Consider the following 22,811-nt stretch of genomic DNA (forward strand, 5'->3'; position numbering starts at 1 on the left):
ACGTGGTGACTTCTCTTACATTTTGTAATACTGTGTGTATTGGATGAAGGAGAGGAGCCATTACTGCCCAGGCGGAGGGCTTATAGCAGCTGTACTTACGATTCTCACAGTGGGGGCCTTCCCAGCCGTGGCACTCACAGCGATAGGTTCCATGGCTCTGGATACACTGACCCCCATTCAAACACGGGTTGGGTTTACAGAGACTCACTGGAGATTTTGCTTCTAAAACAAAAAAACATATCAAGCAAGACAGAATTTAGAGTATTGCACTGGAAATGGCTGTGAAGATTATAATGAAACAATATTATATACCGTAGTTTTTCTGCAGCTTTAAGCACAGCAATAAAACCAAACACAGAGAAATCAGCGCCACCTACTGCAGAGCTTAATGCAGCCATTAAACCAATTCCCTTACTACGGGTTAAATCCTGGAGAGTAACGGGGTATCAGTAGGCGTTCTGTATTAGCAGGTTCTCTGATTATTATACAGGTTCACAATCATAAAAAGTAACAATTCCCTTTCTACGATAACATTACAGTTCTTCAGCGTTCGCGGTGTCCCTAATGCTAGCAGGAAACACCATAACCACTGCAGCTCACTGTAATGATTATGGCAAAGAGTCTTTGAGCGCAGCCCCTCTTGTTTTTTTAGCTCGCCCACTGCAGTCGCACTCATAGCATTCCATATTAACCCTCCGAGCTGGGATCCATATTATAGAATGGGAGCACTGGGGCAGGTTAGGCTGCTGGGTGAACCCTGGTTTTCTGTGAAAGCAATCCAAAACAGAGGCTCAGCCTCAAAGTACTATAAACACTACAATGTGTCATTGTAATTACAGTGTTTAACACAGCGCTTTCAAATGTAAACGCTGCCCACTTCTGATTTAATCCCACCACAGGATCTTCAATATAATTCCTTATAGAAAATATTCCCAATGCTTTCATTTCCCCCAATGGGAGCAGAACGTGTTCATTAGTGCGGTTTGCGCAGTCTGCTAATTGGTCATTAAGCCTTTAAGCAGTTATTTGGTTTCCTCCATCACATAGTTTGAGTAAATTACATTTCTAAATGCGTATTGTGTAATCCATGCTCGGATAAATGCAGAAATGCCTGGAGACCAGTTAATGAGCGAGGATTGACGTGGGAACCAGCTGTCTGCAGTTCAGGAAGGCTCTGATTTCACTTAAATCCAGAGCAAGAAAGACCCCCATGGAACAACTATTTACATGTGATATATGTTCTATATTTATATGGAGATTATATGCCACCAATACAGGGAATTATGAGATTATATGCCACCAATACGTGGAGATTATATGCCACCAATACAGTGAGTTAAGAGATTATATGCCACCAATACAGGGAGTTATGAGATTATATGCCACCAATACGCGGAGATTATATGCCACCAATACAGGGAGTTATGAGATTATATGCCACCAATACGTGGAGATTATATGCCACCAATACGTGGAGATTATATGCCACCAATACGTGGAGATTATATGCCACCAATACAGGGAGTTATGAGATTATATGCCACCAATACGTGGAGATTATATGCCACCAATACAGGGAGTTATGAGATAATATGCCACCAATACGTGGAGATTATATGCCACCAATACAGGGAGTTATGAGATTATATGCCACAAATACGTGGAGATTATATGCCACCAATATGTTTTACTAAAAGGTAGCTATTTGTCTCAATGACAAGCTTATTTTGCCTCTACCCTACTGCCAATATCTATGACAGGTACCTTAGAAGTAAAACATGTCTTAGAAACTCAAGAATGAAATACATTAATGCCAAATTGTGAAATAGAAGAAACTATTCACCTTCGCACACACTCTGGACTATGGTGTCATCGTAGTGGACCAGGTCATCATACGAGGGAATGACCGTCAAGAATCTGGTAGACCCAGCAATACGTAGCAGTGCATTCCGCTGAACGTTTCCAATTCCAATCACATGGATCAATATTCCATTGTCCCTCAGTCTTTGGGCTGGGACTGCAGCATCTTCACTTCCTTTGCCATCAGTGATCAAAATCACAACCTTATTGACGCCAAGTCGAGCCCCTTTTCCAATGGTCATCACATCACTGTAGACGTGAAGCAGACCACTTCCAGTAGAAGCGGATCCACCAATATAGGAGATCTGATTAATAGCATTCAGGAGGCTTGAACTTTTTTCGTGTGTATCCAATGCAAATATTGTTTGGGGTTTTTGGCTGTAAGACACAAGAGCCACTTGGGTGACGTCACGATTAATGTCAAATTGGAGAGAGATCATTTTGATGAAGTCCCTCAGCTTGTAAAAAATGTTTTCTCCTACTGCAGCAGAGACATCCACCAGAAAAACCAGATCTAAGGGTTGTCCCTGGCAACCTAGAATACAATAAATAAATAAAATAATTATGAGAATTTATGGGAAGTGTTGGATTCCTTGACGAGCAGTAAGTGTTTGCCCAGCGTATTCTTGCTAAATGCACGGCACATGGAATGCCAGTAGTGATTTAATATGACCTCTGTAACGGAACATTATACACTTCATATGGCCCTTAGAACATGACCGGTCAAACAATTATAAACCATAGGAGAAAGTAAGGTTTCTTTTTATTACATATTTCTAAACTTAATGCATGTTATGTCCTAAAAAGACAAAAAAACAAACTTAAAATAGTGCACCAAGTGAAAACAGACTACCTGAAAACATTGATAATGGACACACCTGAGAACTTGTTTATTACTAAGAGAACTTAGCTTGTCACACATCAGACTGATCCACCCAAAATGGCAGTCCTAAATGTCGAGCGGCCTCCCACTGTGTGAGAGATACGCCCCAGACAAAAATGTCGGTCTTCATTGGTGAGGTGTAATGGATAGCCTACCAGGAACAGTGAGCACGGGGTCCATGTCTGAATTATACCTTTAATTTAAGAATACTGACATAGACTGGACTTTCACCTGGGCACCGATGCATAAACAGAACATCTGAGAAGACGGAAACCTGGCAAAAGTGTAATAGCTGCCCTCTAGTCTGGCCCTTTGGTTTGTCTTATTCAGGTGTCTTGGAAGTCTTTGATCACTTGTGCCATTAGAGAGAGCCTAGGTCTGCAGCTTATTAGACCAATTTCACTCAAGGTGTGTCCATAATAAAATGAAAAATAGATTATTCTTTTCTTAAGGTTTAACAACCTGGTTAGACTGTGCAGGATGCTTCTGTTAAGTTACGATGACTTGCTTTCCCCACCCCACAAAGGATATCCTGTTTTTTTTTTTTTTATTATTTCTCTTTATGATTTCTGCTTTCTCCTTTAGTTTATAACCTCTGTCTTTATCTTTCCTTATTTGGGCACTCAGCCCAATTCTTTCTTATTTTATTTTGAAAACAAATAAATTCATAAAAAAAAAAAAAAAATCAAAATACCTTCATACCTTGTATATCCACGCTGCAGATTTTCTTCTGTAGCTGAGGAAGCTGGTTGAACAGTTGTTGTGAATTGGAGTAGGTGATCATTTGTTGGGTGTTTCCAACAATCTGAGACATCTCTTCCTTGGAAGAGTCACTGGTCACACCTATAAGGAACACCTCGTGGCCCCTAGCATACTCTGCTGCTTCCTTCACAAGGTCTTGGGAATTTGAACCTGTGAGGAGGACGACAACTCGAGGGAGGTCATCACGGATATCAGCATAGGCAGGGGTGCTTTTAAACCCAAACCGCGTAACATGACGAAGGGCTTTCCCAGTGAACAGATCACCGCCCATAAAACGCATTTCATCTATAAACTTCAAAAGTTCTGAAATGTTCTGATATTCACTTATTTTGACTACTGGTTGGACCTCATTACTGTATTGGGCAACCCCAACATTGACGGGAGAGTCCTCCGATAGAGCAGCTTGAACAAAACGCTTCAGAAAAGACTGGTAACCCAAAAAACTTTCCAGGGAAGATGTAGCTGAACTGTCCACCAGAAACAGAAGATCAATGCTGCACTCGAGACTAAGCTTTGGGGCTGAAAAACAAATTACCAAAAATGACAGACTCAGAATGGTACATTCAATTCTCAGCATGCACGATGTTATTCAATTAAAATGATTTCAATAAATAAAGGACAGAGCACGGGAGATCCACATGGAGGCAGAAGAGAAGAGAGAAACAAAAGAAAAAAGACAAATTACTGTGTTATTCACTAAAATATGAACTGTCCAGAATAGTTGGTGAATTTAGGTCAAAACAGCCAATATGGAAATCTGCCAACTTTTGCCCAGTGTAACCTAAAGTTTGAGTCACTATAAATCCCCAACAATTTATAGTTTAACGGGTCACTGTCAATTATCTGGAAAATGCTCCATTTTCGATTAGAATTTATATTAAAGATTTGGTTAAGTTTCATTTCTCCTCCTCTCTGTATCCTTTCTCTATACTGACTGCCAGGTGTAAAGGCGGAGCTTATAACAATGATTGACAGGGAGCTAAGATGGAGGTGGCTCTCTCTATGCTGACTGCCAGGTGTAAAGGGCGGGGCTTATAACAATGACTGGCAGGGAGCTAAAATGGAGGCGGCTCTCTCTATACTGACTGCCAGGTGTAAAGGGTGGAGCTTATAACAATGACTGACAGGGAGCTAAAATGGAGGCGGCTCTCTCTATACTGACTGCCAGGTGTAAAGGGTGGAGCTTATAACAATGACTGCCAGGGAGCTAAGATGGAGGTGGCTCTCTCTATACTGACTGCCAGGTGTAAAGGGCGGAGCTTATAACAATGATTGACAGGGAGCTAAGATGGAGGTGGCTCTCTCTATACTGACTGCCAGGTGTAAAGGGCGGAGCTTATAACAATGATTGACAGGGAGCTAAGATGGAGGCGGCTCTCTCTATACTGACTGCCAGGTGTAAAGGGCGGAGCTTATAACAATGATTGACAGGGAGCTAAGATGGAGACAGCTCTATCTATACTGACTGCCAGGTGTAAAGGGCGGAGCTTATAACAATGACTGACAGGGAGCTAAGATGGAGGTGGCTCTCTCTATACTGACTGCCAGGTGTAAAGGGCGGAGCTTATAACAATGACTGCCAGGGAGCTAAGATGGAGGTGGCTCTCTCTATACTGACTGCCAGGTGTAAAGGGCGGAGCTTATAACAATGATTGACAGGGAGCTAAGATGGAGGTGGCTCTCTCTATACTGACTGCCAGGTGTAAAGGGCGGAGCTTATAACAATGATTGACAGGGAGCTAAGATGGAGGCGGCTCTCTCTATACTGACTGCCAGGTGTAAAGGGCGGAGCTTATAACAATGATTGACAGGGAGCTAAGATGGAGACAGCTCTATCTATACTGACTGCCAGGTGTAAAGGGCGGAGCTTATAACAATGATTGACAGGGAGCTAAGATGGAGGCGGCTCTCTCTATACTGACTGCCAGGTGTAAAGGGCGGAGCTTAAAACAATGATTGACAGGGAGCTAAGATGGAGACAGCTCTATCTATACTGACTGCCAGGTGTAAAGGGCGGAGCCTATAGCAATGATTGACAGGGAGCTAAGATGGAAGTGGCTCTCTCTATACTGACTGCCAGGTGTAAAGGGCGGAGCTTATAACAATGATTGACAGGGAGCTAAGATGGAGGTGGCTCTCTCTATACTGACTGCCAGGTGTAAAGGGCGGAGCTTATAACAATGATTGACAGGGAGCTAAGATGGAGGTGGCTCTCTCTATACTGACTGCCAGATGTAAAGGGCGGAGCTTATAACAATGATTGACAGAGAGCTAAGATGGAGGTGGCTCTCTCTATACTGACTGCCAGATGTAAAGGGCGGAGCTTATAACAATGCTTTACATGCAGACTTTCAGCTTTAATTTGAGGGTATTTATATCCAAATCAGGTGAACGGTGTAGGAATTACAACAGTTTGTATATGTGCCTCCCACTTTTCAAGGGACCAAAAGTAATGGGACAATTGGCTGCTCAGCTGTTATTCCCTCATTATCCCATTCACAAGGAGCAGATAAAAGGTCCAGAGTTCATTTCAAGTGTGCTATTTGCATTTGGAATCTGTTGCGTTCAACTCTCAATATGAGATCCAAAGAGATGTTACTATCAGTGAAGAAAGCCATCATTAGGCTGAAAAAAACAAAACAAACCCATCAGAGAGATAGCAAAAACATTAGGTGTGGCCAAATCAACTGTTTGAAACATCCTTAAAAAGAAAACGCACCGGTGAGCTCAGCAACACCAAAAGACCCGGAAGACCACGGAAAACAACTGTGGTGGATGACCGAAGAATTCTTTCCCTGGTGAAGAAAACACCCTTCACAATAGTTGGCCAGATCAAGAACACTCTCCAGGAGGTAGGTGTATGTGTGTCAAAGTCAACAATCAAGAGAAGACTTCACCAGAGTGAATACAGAGAGTTCACCACAAGATGTAAACCATTGGTGAGCCTCAAAAACAGGAAGGCCAGATTAGAGTTTGCCAAACATCTAAAAAAGCTTTCGCAGTTCTGGAACAACATCCTATGGACAGATGAGACCAAGATCAACTTGTTCCAGAGTGATGGGAAGAGAAGAGTGTGGCGAAACCAACCTCGCCACTGGGCATTGGAGAAGCCTGTTTGCCCGCCTCCTGCCTGCTGACTATGGCCCCTGGGAGATTTGACCCTTTAAATACAGTATTTGGGCATATTGTATTTTATTATGCTGCTGCTGGCCCTTTAAGAACCATCTGGGGACATACTGTGGAGTTCAGGCCCGTCGCTACCCGACAGGCAAAACAAGCAACTGCTTGGGGCCCCGAGCTGGCCGGGGCCCCAAGCAGAGCCGGCAGGGGCATGCAGTCCTGGGGGGCCCGGACTGCTCAGGTCGTCCGAGCCCCACATTCAGTGGGTACATACCGGGTCGCAGGGGGCCCTGCGACCCTGGTATGTACCCACTGGGCCAGCCTCTTCTCCTGGGGGGCCCAACAGCCGGTCACCTCAGGGCCCCCCAGAGGCTGGCCCTGCTGACACCCGGCGGGCGCGCGAGGGAGCACTCTCTCTGGCTGAGTGCTTCCTCTTCAGCTCCCTCGCGCACCGTACTGATGCCGGAGCCGGAAGATGACGTCATCTTCCGGCTCCGGCATCAGTACGCGGCGCGCGAGGGAGCTGAAGAGGAAGCACTCAGCCAGAGAGAGTGCTCCCTCGCGCGCCCGCCAGGTGTCAGGGACAGAGAGCGAGGGAGAACATTTAAGTGAGTGGGGGTGGGGGTGGGGGTGGGAGGGAGGGAGGAAAAACTAAGTGAGTGGGGGTGGGGGTGGGAGGGAGGGAGGAAAAACTAAGTGGGTGGGGGGGAGGGAGGGAGAAAATTTAAGTGAGTGGGGGTGGGGGGAGGGAGAAAATTTAAGTGAGTGGTGTGGGGGGAGGGAGAAAATTTAAGTGAGTGGGGGTGGGGGGGAGGGAGGGAGAACATTTAAGTGAGTGGGGGTGGGGGGAGGGAGGGAGAAAATTTGAGTGAGTGGGGGGGAGGGAGAAAATTTGAGTGAGTGGGGGGGAGAGGGAGGACATTTGAGTGGGAGGGGGGGAGAGGGAGGAAATTTGAGTGGGGGGAGAGGGAGGAAATTTGAGTGGGGGGGAGAGGGAGGAAATTTGAGTGGGTGGGGGGAGAGGGAGGGAGGAAATTTGAGAAGTTGGGGGGAGAGGGAGGAAATTTGAGGGAGGGGGGAGGAAGGGAGGAAATTTGAAGGGGGGAGGAAGGAAATTTGGGGGGGGAGGAAGGGAGGGAATTTGAAGGGGGAGAGGAAGGAAATTTGGGGGGGAGAGGAAGGGAGGAAATTTGAAGGGGGGGAGAGGGAGAGGTAGGAATTTGAGGGGGGAGAGGAAGGGAGGGAATTTGAGGGAGGGAGGGGGGAGAGGAAGGGAGGACATTTGAGGGAGGGGGAGAGGGAGGGGGAGGGGGGAGAGGAAGGGGAGAAATTTGAGGGGGGAGAGGAAGGGGAGAAATTTGAGGGGGGAGAGGAAGGGGGGAAATTTGAGGGGGGAGAGGAAGGGGGGAAATTTGAGGGGGGAGAGGAAGGGGGGAAATTTGAGGGGGGAGAGGAAGGGGGGAAATTTGAGGGGGGAGAGGAAGGAAATTGGAGGGGGGAGAAGGAAGGAAATGAGAGGGAGGGGGAGAAGAAGGAAATTGGAGGGGGGGGGAGAAGGCAATGAGAGGGGGGGGAGAAGAAGGAAATTGACGGGGGTAGGGGGAGAGATTGACATCCATCACACACACAATGCACCCCTTGCACACAGAAAAACACACAATGCATTACACACAGACACACATACACAAGCAATGCATCCCTTCCACACAGCAACACACAATGCACCCCTTCCACACACTCAGTGCATCCCTTACAGCAGTGTTTCCCAACCCAGTCCTCAAGGCACACCTACCAGTCCAGGATTTAGGGGTGACCCAGTTGTGTCTAAGGTGTTTTTTTCTTTTTTTTCTAAAAACACCTTAGACAAAACTGGGTAATCCTTAAATCCTGGACTGGTAGGTGTGCCTTGAGGACTGGGTTGGGAAACACTGCCTTACAGACACACACACTGCATCCCATACCTTGCAGCCCTTACACATACAAACACAGATTCACACAATGCATTCCTTACACACATCAGGACATCCCCCCCCCCACACACACACTCACACCCCTGTGAACAAACTCATTGGTGGAACATGAGGGTGGACCCTGGGACCCAGACCTTGAGCTGTGTAAATGGCCCTCAAAAAATGGAGCTGCTTCCCGTTCTCCCAGAACATTGATTTTTGTGACCACAGTTACAAACCGCCTCCAGAGAGCCTGTTCTACACCAGACCAGTGGAGCCAGACGGCAGCTGAAGCCCATCATCATCCTCATCTGGTTGTAAGTAGGCAATCTAGTATATTATTCGTGGCACTAATCTCTAATTTACCTCACATTAAAGGGACACTATAGTCCCCAGAACCACTGCAGCTTAATGTAGTGGTTCTGGTGTCTATAGCCTGTCCCTGCAGGCCTTTTATTGTAAACACGGCGGCACTGCAGCACTGTGTTAGTTAACATGGCAGATCATATGGGTGGGGCACTGTGATGTCACATGGGGGGCGGCAAACTTTACTTTTGCCTAGGGCGGCAAAAATCCTTGCACCGGCCCTGCAGACACTGCATCCCTGTGGGCGGACTCGGGGGGGGGGGGGGGGGGAGGACCCGGGTGCAGGCGCCGGGGGGCCCAGACCTTGAGCGTGCATGTGGGGGCCTCCATGTCCGTTTTGCTTGGGGCCCCCAAATTCCTTCAAACGGCCCTGGTGGAGTTACTGGGTTGCCACCATTTCATTTATCAGAGGCACATGGTGAGAACAATGGATGAAGCACATGGTGAGAACAATGGATGGCGGCCATTTTAACTCACAGACACTGTTTGGTCTTTTCTACACGGTGCCATCTCGCCGGTATTTGGTGCACAAGGACATCGTGCAGTAGTTTTAAACTATACAACAGGGGACACATTATACAGTCATTATTTTTCATATAGCCTGTATATGTTCTGCAGAATCTGCATTAAACTGTATCTTCTAAACTACTGAACGGATCTGGGTCAATTTTGGATATGTGGTCACGTCTGCTCCTAACACTTTATGCTTTTCTTATTGTGTGTGTGTCAGAATAATAATAATAATACATTGTTTCAATGCTACAGACAGCAAAAGATTAAGGAAACAAAAATTGTTGTGGAATGCGTTAAGTGGGGGAGAACGCAGGGTTTATAAAGTAATAATAAAGTACAGCAGATTAGAAAGCAGGACTGGATCCATGCTGCCTCCTGGTTGCTTTGATTGGTTATTGGGTATTTGAAGCATCAGGTTAAGGGCATGCACATGTTATAGTTATTAGAGAGCCTGGCCAGTTATTTCTTTAGAGTATTTTTAATGGCAGTAAAGTGAATTGTGCACTCACCACATTCCGTGTCTCCTCCAAACCCAACCGGACAGATGCAGAAATACTGGTTAGTCCCCTGTGGGATGCACGTCCCTCCGTTCTGACACGGCTGGGAGTCACATGGATCTAAAGAAAAGGAGATTCCGTTATAAAGTCTGCACAATACAATCTTTATATAAAGTACAGAACATTTCATGCCCCTTTTGGCATACATTTTGTAGTTGCCCCAATATTCGTTATACAGAATATGTAATTTAATACCGCTTTGAAAATGCAGATTCTTAGAAGAGTAAAATGAGGAGCTCAAACAAGCAAGAGGTTAGAAAATATCCATTGAGTAGACAAGACGTCACCTGGGCAAACTGTTCTGTAGCACTGGGTCTGATGTGTGTTGTAGAAACGTTTCCAACTAAAATATATAAATAAATACAAATATAAAAGCTTCTTAGTAGGAATTTCCTCTGCTATTGTTGCTACTGTCCCAGCCCATATCCCATGTCCTATCCAGCTTCCATCCCAGCCCATATCCCATGTCCTATCCAGCTTCCATCCCAGCCCATATCCCATGTCCTATCCAGCTTCTGGCCAAACCCTCCTACCTGTTCCTTTCGCGCTTCCGTCCAGGCCCTAATCTCATTCCCTGTCCAGCTTCCATCCCAGCCATCATTCTGTGTCCTATCCAGCTTCCATACAAACCATCATCCTGTGTCCTATCCAGCTTTCATTCAAGCCATCATCCTGTGTCCTATCCAGCTTTCATTCAAGCCATCATCCTGTGTCCTATCCAACTTCCATCCCAGCCATCATCCTGTGTCCTATCCAACTTCCATCCCAGCCATCATCCTGTGTCCTATCCAACTTCCATCCCAGCCATCATCCTGTGTCCTATCCAACTTCCATCCCAGCCATCATCCTGTGTCCTATCCAACTTCCATCCCAGCCATCATCCTGTGTCCTATCCAACTTCCATCCCAGCCATCATCCTGTGTCCTATTAAACTTCCATCCCAGCCATCATCCGGTGTCCTATCCAACTTCCATCCCAGCCATCATCCTGTGTCCTATCCAGCTTCCATCCCAGCCATCATCCCTCCTAAACAGCTTCCATCCCATACCTCAATTATCAGTTTCCATCCCAGCCATCATTCAATGTCCTACCCAGCATCCATCCCAGCCATCATCTCTCCTCCTAACCAGCTTCCATCCCATACCTAATCCCTTGACATATCCAGCATCCATTCCAGCCATCATCCCGTGTCCTATCCAGCATCCATCACAGCTTTCATCCCTCCTCCTAACCAGCTTCCATGCTGTGTCCCATGACACTTCAATCCCAGCCATCATCCCTTGACCTTTCCAGCATCCATCCCAGCCATCATGCCGTGACCTATCCAGCTTCCATCCCAGCCATTATCCCATGTCCTATACAGCTTTCATTCCAGCACTCATCCCGTCTCCTATCCAGCATCCATCCCAGCCATCATCCCATGTCCTCTCCAGCATCCATCAAACCTCCTCCTAACCAGCGTCCATGTCATGTCCCATCACACTTCCATCATCTCTCCTCCTATTCAGCATACATCCCAGACATCATCCTGTGACCTATCCAGCATTCATCACAGCCATCATTCTGTGACCTTTCCAGCATCCATCCCAGCCATCATCCTGTGACCTATCCAGCATCCATCCCAGCCATCATCCCTCCTCCTAACCAGCTTCCATCCCATACCTCATCCCGTGATCCATCCCAGCCATTATCCCTCCTCCTAACCAGCTTCAATCCCGTGTCCCATCACACTTCCATCCCAGCCCTCATCCCATGTCCCATCATACTTCCATCCCAGCCCCCATCCCGTGTACCGTCACACTTCCATCCCAGCCCTCATCCCGTGTCCTGTCACACTTCCATCCCAGCCCTCATCCCATGTCAAATCTCTACCTTGGTAATCAGACCTATGTGATAATTGTCATGTCTTCTTCTTTACTTCTATTCCAAATAACACCTTTGACCCAATCTTTGCCATTGTCCTCATACTCCTACCATTTTTTATTCTCCTGCCCTGCCTCCTCCCCATCATCCTTCTTTCCAGCCCTCCAACCTATTTACCCCATCCTAACCTCACTACTCCACCTGTTTTTGATTTTGTGTCCGTCCCTGTCGTCACTGGTTCTGTACTTATTGCAATAAGGGCCCTCACACAGCTTGATTTGTTTAATCAAGGTCTCTTATTGTTACTCTAAGTGTAACCCAGTTGTTACAAATTAATATCAATGAAATTAACAGAAACACACCTGTAGAAAGGGCACGGCCCCGCGAACACACGGCTTGGTCCGGTGGATCCTCTCCAGCACACATAATTTCCGCTCAGTTCCTTCACAGTCTCAAGGGTCTTCCTTGCACAGGGGTAAGACTGTATGATACATCCTTTAAAAGGCACAGTATGATTAGATTATCAGAAGGGAATTCATGTTGTGCACATGGTCTGCCTACAAAACTATTTTACAGCAGTGCATTATTTCACGTGGCCATTCTAGGAAACCTATTTCCAGTTGATTTCTGAAGTTTACCTGGAGGCACCGCATTACAGAGCGATGAGTTGGTCAAAGAACTTGACAGACCATTAACTGCATCATCCACATGTTCGACGAACAGGACATGTTCCTCTGCAGGTGGACTGGCCAAAGCATGAAGTTCCTCCCATCTGTACGGAAAATAAAACAACCTTACAATGTATGAGAGAAACAGATCTCATTGCTCCACGCCCAAAGCCAAATAGAATTAGTGGACGCATACACAACAGGACATGTACATATATTCTTAAATAAATATATGGATCATCTTTATTAATTTTGGTTGACCAAAGAAAAAATTTTCAATCCTGAGATTCAGCATCAAATTTACTATCTTTTATTCAGATTTGCTTGATGCTTTTTTAAAACAATTATGAACTTTAAGAACCACGGTGGACATCAGTACTACTTACCGTGGAAACTTCACGCCAACCGCAAACACCTTAATTTTTATTTCTTTTAATTGCATGGCTGGACCAAGGACGTTCCCTTGAGACTTTCCATCAGACAGGATAATCAGAACCTTTGGAACAGAGTCGTTCCGCCCGCCAGGGAATCCTTTACGTAAGATATATTTGAGAGCTAGTCCAGTCTCCGTGCTGCCACCCCTAGGACAAGAAAAAGAACCAATCAAAATATATGTGTGGCTACCTGAGACAAGAAATGGGCCTGATATGAATGCTCATTGTGGCCCAATTTGGAATAAATTTAGGAAAGGCCTGCGTAAAAGTATTCCTACCCCAAAACACGGACAAGTTAGTTAAAAATTCTCTCACTTGTAGCCATGTTTTCTTATAATATAATAGTGTCCCTCTAGTGAAGGACACTTATTAAACAAATGAACTATGCATTCCGTGGATTATAGCACATCCTGGAGAGATACAGTCTCCATACATAGTAACATGTGGGATGATAATAAAGAACTTACTTAAACAAGATGGCCTTTGTCTTGTCTTTCACATTTTCTTTATCGAGGGCCGTGTCCAGGCGGAGCTCCACGTGAGGTGTTGAACTGTACTGCATGACGCCCACGTGGACCTGTACAAGACAAAAGAAAGTGGTGTTTGGCTGCGCACGGAGAACGCGGTGTTTGGCTGCGCACTGAGAACGCGGTGTTTGGCTGCGCACTGAGAACGCGGTGTTGGGCTGCGCACTGAGAACGCGGTGTTGGGCTGCGCACTGAGAACGCGGTGTTGGGCTGCGCACTGAGAACGCGGTGTTGGGCTGCGCACTGAGAACGCGGTGTTGGGCTGCGCACTGAGAACGCGGTGTTGGGTTGCGCACTGAGAACGCGGTGTTGGGCTGCGCACTGAGAACGCGGTGTTGGGCTGCGCACTGAGAACGCCGTGTTTGGCTGCGCACTGAGAACGTGGTGTTTGGCTGCGCACTGAGAGCGTGGTGTTTGGCTGCGCACTGAGAGCGTGGTGTTTGGCTGCGCACTGAGAGCGTGGTGTTTGGCTGCGCACTGAGAGCGCGGTGTTGGGCTGCGCACTGAGAACGCGGTGTTGGGCTGCGCACTGAGAACGCGGTGTTGGGCTGCGCACTGAGAACGCGGTGTTTGGTTGCACACCGAGAACGTGGTGTTTGGTTGCACACCTAGAATATATTCAGCAGAAACCAGCCAGACATATTATGTTCCTAGTGAAGGAGCTAGTCTCCCAATGTTAGATCAAGAGCAAAGACACGATTTGGCTGCACCCACCAGTGGTTAGTTACTCTCTAAACAGAGATCTGCCTCCAGCAATCACAGCAGGTTTTGATAATTTATAGAGATGAGCAATATTATTCATACAACTATGAATTACTAAAAGGTGGGTACATAAGGGACCCTCACGCCAATGAAAGTAACTTTAGGGCCACCCTCAGGGCCAGATTTACATATCAGGTGTATGTAGGCATAAAATTTGAAGACAACCCCATGCTCCCCAACTCCAAACAAGGCAGATAAAGTATGAAGAATTTATCACGGTATCATTTTGTTAGAGCAGCATAAAATGTTAGCTTTATTGGGTATGATTAGCAGTGCCAAGGAGAGCTCACTCAGCATATTGGTGTTTTGTAAATTCCAGGCAGTAATTAGCCGCCGGCGCTGGCTGTTCCTGTGGGTAAGGAGCATTTTCTCTAGACGTCTGATCCCCCGGCCTGGATTAAAGGAGGAATGTTACTGTATCCTTGACGTGTATTGACCTTTTCGCTTGACTGTAATATGTTCTGTGTAATCACTTTCTCCCCCCAGACAGCGCATGCACGTTCCATAAACACTGCGTTTTAATTATCATTTTTATTGTGTCTTCTCCAGACACTGCAGGTCTGAGCTCACTGCGTGTTGCCCACTCTCAGAGAGACATAGGATGTTTTTACTGCAGCTGCCATTTTCCTGCTGATTAAGGAATTGTACCAGCTGGTTGTTTTCTGATACATTTTCTCCTGCCTGAAATCGTGGACACAGCCACTGGCCTCATAGTGCATTGAAACCATTATGATGCAGTGCGATGAGTAACTTGGGTCTGTTTTCATAACAAATTCCAGAAGGAAACACGTTAACCAGGAAATCCACCGATACGCCGTAGCCGGGAATCCCACCGCTAAGCCATGTTAACCGGGAATCCCACCGTTATGCTGCAGCCGGGAATCCCACCGTTACGCAGAAGCCGGGAATCCCACCATTACGCAGAAGCCGGGAATCCCACCGTTACGCAGCAGCCGGGAATCCCACCGTTACGCAGCAGCCGGGAATCCCACCGTTACGCAGCAGCCGGGAATCCCACCCTTACGCAGCAGCCGGGAATCCCACCCTTACGCAGCAGCCGGGAATCCCACCGTTACGCAGCAGCCGGGAATCCCACCCTTACGCAGCAGCCGGGAATCTCACCGTTACGCAGCAGCCGGGAATCCCACCGTTACGCAGCAGCCGGGAATCCCACCGTTACGCAGCAGCCGGGAATCCCACCCTTATGCAGCAGCCGGGAATCCCACCCTTACGCAGCAGCCGGGAATCTCACCGTTACGCAGCAGCCGGGAATCCCACCGTTACGCAGCAGCCGGGAATCCCACCGTTACGCAGCAGCCGGGAATCCCACCGTTACGCAGCAGCCGGGAATCCCACCGTTACGCAGCAGCCGGGAATCCCACCGTTACGCAGCAGCCGGGAATCCCACCGTTACGCAGCAACCGGGAATCCCACCGTTACGCAGCAACCGGGAATCCCACCGTTACGCAGCAGCCGGGAATCCCACCGTTACGCAGCAGCCGGGAATCCCACCGTTACGCAGCAGCCGGGAATCCCACCGTTACGCAGCAGCCGGGAATCCCACCGTTACGCAGCAGCCGGGAATCCCACCGTTACGCAGCAGCCGGGAATCCCACCGTTACGCAGCAGCCGGGAATCCCACCGTTACGCAGCAGCCGGGAATCCCACCCTTACGCAGCAGCCGGGAATCCCACCGTTACGCAGCAGCCGGGAATCCCACCGTTACGCAGCAGCCGGGAATCCCACCGTTACGCAGCAGCCGGGAATCCCACCGTTACGCAGCAGCCGGGAATCCCACCGTTACGCAGCAGCCGGGAATCCCACCGTTACGCAGCAGCCGGGAATCCCACCGTTACGCAACAGCGGGGAATCCCACTGTTAAACAGCAGCCGGGAATCTCACCGTTACGCAGCAGCCGGGAATCCCAATAATACAGGTGCTCGCCAATGTCAGGATCGGGACAGGGATCCAACATGCAGAGTACAAACAGGTGGTAGGTACGTATACCGGACCTTAGAATGGCCGGACTTAACGTAAGGAGTAAGTAGAGAATGGTCTAGGAACAAGCCGAGGTCGAGGGAACGAGAGGACAGGTAAGCGAGAGACAAGCCGAGTCAAAGGGTAACAGAGATAAACAGGGTAGTACAAACAAGCCGGGTCAGAACCAAAGAGACAACTAGAATACAAGAGCACTGAGTGACTAGACAGGCTAGAACCACGACAGGGCAATGAGCAGATGCCGAAAGCCTTACTTTATACCTTGATTCTAGAGGGTAATCACGCCCCCGACGAGTCCTGATTAGTGCTCGGGACTTGACTGACAGGTCGGCCCGGGTTGGCATCATGACGTCGACTACTGAGCGTCGCGTCATATAAGGAAGTGGATCCCTGGCGGTCGGCTTGTAAATGGCCGAGAGAACCGCGAGGAACGGAAGAAACAACCCCTCTGGGAGGATAAACGTCTAAGTCTCTCACCTCCTCTGAGGTAGAGACTACAGGTACCCTGACAGCCAAACCCTTAAAGCCATAATATAAATAATATAGAAATGCATTGCTCTCTGGGTGCAATATGGATAGTAAATAAAGAGGAGACGCAGGAGAACCTGCACAATACGAACAAGGTGTATCCAGTGTTTGTTGAAGTGTTATCCTCCAGATAAGTTATGTTTCTTTCACTAGAAATCTGTACTTGACAGGTACATAAAAATGTTCTCTCTCTGATCTATTTATCTATCTGATCTATTGATCTATCTACTATTATCGGTTTCTCTGTCTGTCCATCTGTCCATATCTATAATCAATTTTATTTTTTTAAAGCAGCCAGCATGAGTTCTCCTTATAAATTAACCAACGCACCAGATTAGGTCCGATGTCCAGGGCGTCACATAGCCGGGATGCAAAATGTTTGGACCTCTCAAAGTTTCCTTTCCCAATGCTATTAGAACCATCCAGTAGAAAGAGGACATCCAGCGGAGCCGAGCACTGCATTCCTGCAAAACAGAACAATTTTAAGATGGTCTGTACCTCGAATGGGACAGAACGCCAATCATCAAAATGTGAAACTCTGCACGGATTTCAGTAAACACCGACATGCACCACTGTGTTTTAGCAACATCTCACAGAGAAAAGCTTTGTAAAACCTTCCTCAGACATGGCAGCTCTGAATGTTGTATTGCCTTAATTTTCCCAGAATGCCATACTGATTATGCAAATAAGCACACAGAGCTCTATTCACAAAGACATGGTGCAGGTTATGACAGAAATGGACCAATAACTAACCCTGGACCGGAGATTAGGTTTATTTTATCAGCGTTGCACTGGTCGGGCCAAGTGGTGGGAATTTATTAACATATATTTTAGCATTAACAGTTGTGGTGAGAGATAAAAGTGATAAAACAGTCCCTAGTGATAACATCACACATACTGTACATTACCACCAGACGCCGCGTGTCTTGCTGAGTAACGACACTTTGTGACAAGACGCAGAAGGGAGGTTTGGGCTCAGCAGAAATTAATCTGTCGGTCACAGATCGTTGTGTGAGATTACAGCTTGCAGATTGTCTCTGCTCTTTTCAAACCATTTCATCAACAAGCAAAAAATCTTAAATATCGTTTGAAGTCTCCATAGTAATAATTCATTATTGGGCTCTGATTGGTGAAGAGTAAGCCCACCCAAGAATCTCCAAACAGAGTAAGTCAGTCTGTACTGTACAAGTTGGTTTTCATCCGCATTACAAATGATGAGTACTACATCTCCAACATGGTTAAAAATAACAAGCGATATAACATTGTTTTTTCTAGACTTTGGGCACACAGAATTATTAAGTCTTCTTTGCTGATGGAACACATAATGTGAGTGCTCCAGGCCCCGGCTGATTACTCTTGGCGTCATGTTTGCTTGTGTGAGCATGTCTACATAAATTACCACATCCTCTATTCCGGTAACAAGAAGCAAGCGTTCATTGACACTGAATCTTCCATACAAAGACAAACAAACTGCAAATTGGTTCCTTTATATTGGATCTTATTTTTAAAAAGTATTTTAAAGGACGGAAGCCCATTTAAAAGTTTAGCCAGATCCTAATCCAACGCCTTGCATGGGCGACCTCCCTAAATCGGACAACTATTTCAGAACCTCTTCAGGTGTCCACATTGACCTACAGATGCACACATTAAAAACAAATAATGAACAAATCATCTCCCTGTTATTTTGTTACATAATACGGCATGTTCTGATCTCTCGTAAATGTAGGAATTCAACATTCGGTACAATTGGTAATGGTTATTATTTATTTATAAAATATTTTACCAGGAAAGATACATTGAGATTTCTCTTGTTTTCAAGTATGTCCTGGGTCCACAAATCATTGCATTGTTACAGTTAGTGTACAATAAAATACAAAAACAATATTAATATACAATATATACAAAATTTAACACAGAACAGGTAGGAAATATATAATCAACCATGACAGGTGCATTCTGTTTTGAGGTATGTAGAGAGGGATCTCTTAAAGGACTTTAAGCTTAGGGAAGATTTTAAATTGTGCGGGAGGTCGTTCCACAATTGCGGTGCTCTGTAGGAGAAGGAGGATCGGGCTGCTTTCTTTTTGTATTGAGGTAGACTAAGTAAAGTGTTGGTACTGGATCGGAGGTTATAGGAAGTGGGAACAGCCGGGGAAAGCATTGTGTTCAGGTAGGGTGGGAGTTCACCAGAAAATCTCTTACACACAAGGCTGGAAAGATGAAGGGTGCGTCTGGATTCCAGCGACAGCCAGTTTAGTTCTTTTAGCATGTCACAATGGTGGGTCCTGTAATTACATTGTAGCACAAATCGGCAGAACGAGTTATACAATGTGTTTAGTTTATTAATGTGGGATTGCGATGCAGATGCATATACTACATCCCCATAATCAATGATTGGCATCAGCATTTGCTGTACAATCTTTTCCTTTGGTGTAGGGCTTAGGCAGGATTTATTTCTGTACAGGGCACCTAGTTTTGGATAAAGTTCATTAAGTGAATGAACATAGAAACAGAGAATTGCAAACACACACAAACAGATGATATTAAATTAAACCTTACTTTGTGCTGCAACGGATATCTTTCCAGTAATCTCTGGGCCCACATAAAGTTCTTGTACCCCGAAACATTGTAACGCTGTATAACACAAGGAAATACTAGTTTAATGGGTTTAACATTTCCCATAATTCATGGAGGTGCAGCACCCACCCCCGATGTTAAACAAATGTTAACGGTGGGCAACGTTTTACACTTTATACATTTTATACATACCGTGGGACCATATGAAGAGCAGGATTAGGTTAATAGACGGGAGGTTCATTCTGTCAGCAGTTCTGCAATGAAGACAAACACAAGTTGGACCCTAAGGTATGTCAGGAATGATTAGACAATTATCGTTAATACAGGATTAGAGAGAATTGATGACAAATAGGACCTTTTGTGTTTTGTACTTTGACATGCACGTACGGTTGGTAGTAAATGGTGACATAAGATTTGATAATCCAGTTCACTTCCCCTTTTCACTCATTTTTCAGTATTCTGAAATCCTAAAAGCGTCACTGTCATGCCCGAACTTACCTTTCACTAATCGCTTCCTCTTCTCTTCCTCTTTCAGAATCTGTTCTTTTTTTTCTTCCTAACTGATCTAGTTTTCTTTAAAACATAAGACAAAGTAGGGACTACTTTGTCTTATGTATTTCTTACGTTTGACCTTCTTTGAACCAAGGAGGAGCTTAAGTCCATTCCATTTCCTGTGGTCAAAGCTATTTTCCCACCCTCCTCTGATCTCGCGTTGCTTCATTCGTTGTTCGAACGTCCTGTCGTATAGACTAAGGCACCGGAGAAACTACCGAATTTCATCCTAACAGAATGAGAACAGTTTGTCTCTTCGTGTTAGGACGACATTCGGTACTTTTTGTTCGGTTTGGAATTTCATTCTGCTCCTACTCACTATGCCGAGGCTACTCTATGTTGCTCAAAAAACAAAACAAAAAAAAATCCCTGATCAAACAAAGTGGAGTAATAAAGGGGCACCTATTAAAAAAAATTAATGGCTGCAAGTGGGGCCTATTCAACTAAACGGGGACCTAAGGTCGGGTCCCCCCCAGGCGCACAATACAATGTAATGGAGTCAAAAGGAGGGTAAAAAACAAAACAAAAAACTGATGTGGCCACGACAGTGCCGCTTTAAATAGTCTTTATAAAAAGCTCTGACAAAGTGCCCCATGCTGCATCTGGACTCTAAGTTAAAGGGACGCTCCAGAGTGTGCCCTCATTTTACAAAATGTGTAGATTTCAATTGAAATTTACTAACCTGTTACTTCCGGGTTAGGTTAGCTCAGGGGAGATAAACTCAAGATGCAGCAACTGCCCAGAGCACCTGCCTTGCAAATACTTCTCACTGAGCTTGCAAAAGCTGCAGCCAAGAGATCTATAGCTGTTGCAAGCAGTTTTTAGCTACACACTAATATTAAAAAATAAAAAACATAAAAAAATATTAAATGCTACAGGTTTTCATTGTGGTTATATCTACTAAATTGTGATTTATTTTATTTGGGCAGTGATGTGTCCCTTTAACTCCCTTTACAAACCCTTTCCTGTGCTATTACTGAAAAAAATGGTTTTACCAGAAAGAATGGCAATATTATTCCTTTTTAACTGAGGCAGCGCAGTAAACACACAGGCATCATGCAGTATCCACACATTACATACCTCCCAAGTGTCCCTAGTTAGGAAGGACAGTCCCTATTTTGGGCACAAATCCCTCTGTCCTTCTTTTCTATCCTAATGGAGCTCCATATTGTTGGTGTGTCTGCGTGTATAACAGAGCTCCACAGTAATAATACTCCCAGTAATGTGTGAGTGTATAACAGAGCTCCACAGCAATAATACTCCCAGTAATCTGTCTGAATGTATAACAGAACCCCACAGCAATAATACTCCCAGTAATGTGTCTGAGTGTATAACAGAACCCCACAGCAATAATACTCCCAGTAATGTGTCTGAGTGTATAACAGAACCCCACAGCAATAATACTCACAGTAATGTGTCTGAGTGTATCACCCAGCTCCACAGTAATAATACTCCCAGTAATGTGTCTACGTGGGTGTAACAGAGCTCCACAGTAATAATACTCCCAGTAATGTGTCTGAATGTATAACAGAACCCCACAGCAATAATACTCCCAGTAATGTGTCTGAGTGTATAACAGAGCTCCACAGTAATAATACTCCCAGTAACGTGCCTGAGTGTATAACAGAGCTCCACAGTAATAATACTCCCAGTAACGTGCCTGAGTGTATAACAGAGCTCCACAGCAATAATACTCCCAGTAATGTGTCTGAGTGTATAACAGAGCTCCACAGTAATAATACTCCCAGTAATGTTCCTGAGTGTATAACAGAGCTCCACAGCAATAATACTCCAAGTAATGTGTCTTTAAACTCCAATAAATGTGTTTAGAAATCAGATACATTATTCTTCTAAGTTACATTTTAGTTCTATAAATTATTAGTGAGTCAGAACAGCCCCGCCCCTGGCCACACCCCTAAAATTACAATGTTCCTCTTCGTCAGTTTGATACGTTGGGAAGTATGCACACAGCCCAACTGCGCAATAAACACGCCAGCACCCAGTGCACAAGACCCAGTTTAACCATTATTGCCTATAAATTATCAGAATTACAGGCAAACCAATTAAAATGAACATCCATTTTGCATTCAGTCGTTAAAGGGACACTATAGTCACCAGAACAACTACAGCTTATTGTATAGTACACAGCTTATTGTATAGTACACAGCTTATTGTATAGTACACAGCTTATTGCATTTGTTCTGGTGATTATAACCATTTCCTCCAGGCTTTTTGCCGTAAACTGTCTTTTTTGAGAAAATGCAGTATTTACATTACAGCCTAGGGATACCTCCACTGGCCACTCCTCAGATGACTGCTAGAGGAGCTTCCTGGGGCAGTGCTGCACAGTGTGATGGACATTCAGTACATGGAGGCACTGAACTTTCCTTATAGAGATGCATTGATTCAATGTATCTCTATGAGGAGATGCCGATTGGCCAGGGCTGTGTTTGACTTGTGCTAGCTCTGTCCCTGATCTGCCTCCTTGACAGTCTCAGCCAATCCTATGGGAAAGCATTGTGATTGGCTCACAGGATCACTTCTGATGATGTCAGCCAAGCAGGCAGATCAGGGTCAGAGCCAAAAGCTGCAGACTTGACAAAAGTAAGATTTTACTATTTTTAGGAGGGCAAGGGGTGGCAGATGGTGGTTTTAACGTTATAGGGTCAGGAATATGTGTTTGTGTTCTTGACTCTATAGTGTTCCTTTAATTAAATAATAAATTGCGAAAAACACAATACACAGGTACTTACTCACAGTATTGCTCAGAAGTAAGATTGTTCTTCTGAAGTGGTAATTGTGCCAGAATCCTGCAAAGTGGTTTTGGTGCTTAGATGTCCGTCTTTAATAAATGCATATGCAGTGAGCTGGATTCAGAGCTGGTGGTATGCT

The 22,811-nt window shown here is 45.6% G+C and overlaps 1 protein-coding gene across 2 annotated transcripts in view; it reads right to left on the reverse strand.

Annotated features, from left to right (window-relative positions):
* VWA2 (von Willebrand factor A domain containing 2) overlaps window positions 1-22,811 on the reverse strand; it is a 55,103-nt gene that overhangs the window by 2,261 nt on the left and 30,031 nt on the right. Inside the window, exons 1-13 of one of the 2 annotated variants that reach the window (XM_063435040.1) lie at window positions 19,866-19,883; window positions 19,560-19,621; window positions 19,350-19,424; window positions 17,121-17,254; window positions 13,443-13,552; window positions 12,928-13,122; window positions 12,512-12,645; window positions 12,236-12,368; window positions 10,298-10,353; window positions 9,963-10,070; window positions 3,446-4,024; window positions 1,844-2,395; window positions 100-222 (exon numbers count right to left, since the gene is read on the reverse strand). In XM_063435040.1, coding sequence (XP_063291110.1) covers window positions 100-222; window positions 1,844-2,395; window positions 3,446-4,024; window positions 9,963-10,070; window positions 10,298-10,353; window positions 12,236-12,368; window positions 12,512-12,645; window positions 12,928-13,122; window positions 13,443-13,552; window positions 17,121-17,254; window positions 19,350-19,424; window positions 19,560-19,608 — 2,248 coding nt within the window. In that variant the 5' untranslated portion in view covers window positions 19,609-19,621; window positions 19,866-19,883. Of the gene's footprint in view, window positions 1-99; window positions 223-1,843; window positions 2,396-3,445; window positions 4,025-9,962; window positions 10,071-10,297; window positions 10,354-12,235; window positions 12,369-12,511; window positions 12,646-12,927; window positions 13,123-13,442; window positions 13,553-17,120; window positions 17,255-19,349; window positions 19,425-19,559; window positions 19,622-19,865; window positions 19,884-22,811 lie in introns of those variants that run through there. The other variant, XM_063435039.1, reaches the window with a different exon arrangement.

Source organism: Pelobates fuscus, chromosome 10 (assembly GCF_036172605.1).
Source record: "Pelobates fuscus isolate aPelFus1 chromosome 10, aPelFus1.pri, whole genome shotgun sequence".
NCBI classification, from domain to species: Eukaryota; Metazoa; Chordata; class Amphibia; order Anura; family Pelobatidae; genus Pelobates; species Pelobates fuscus.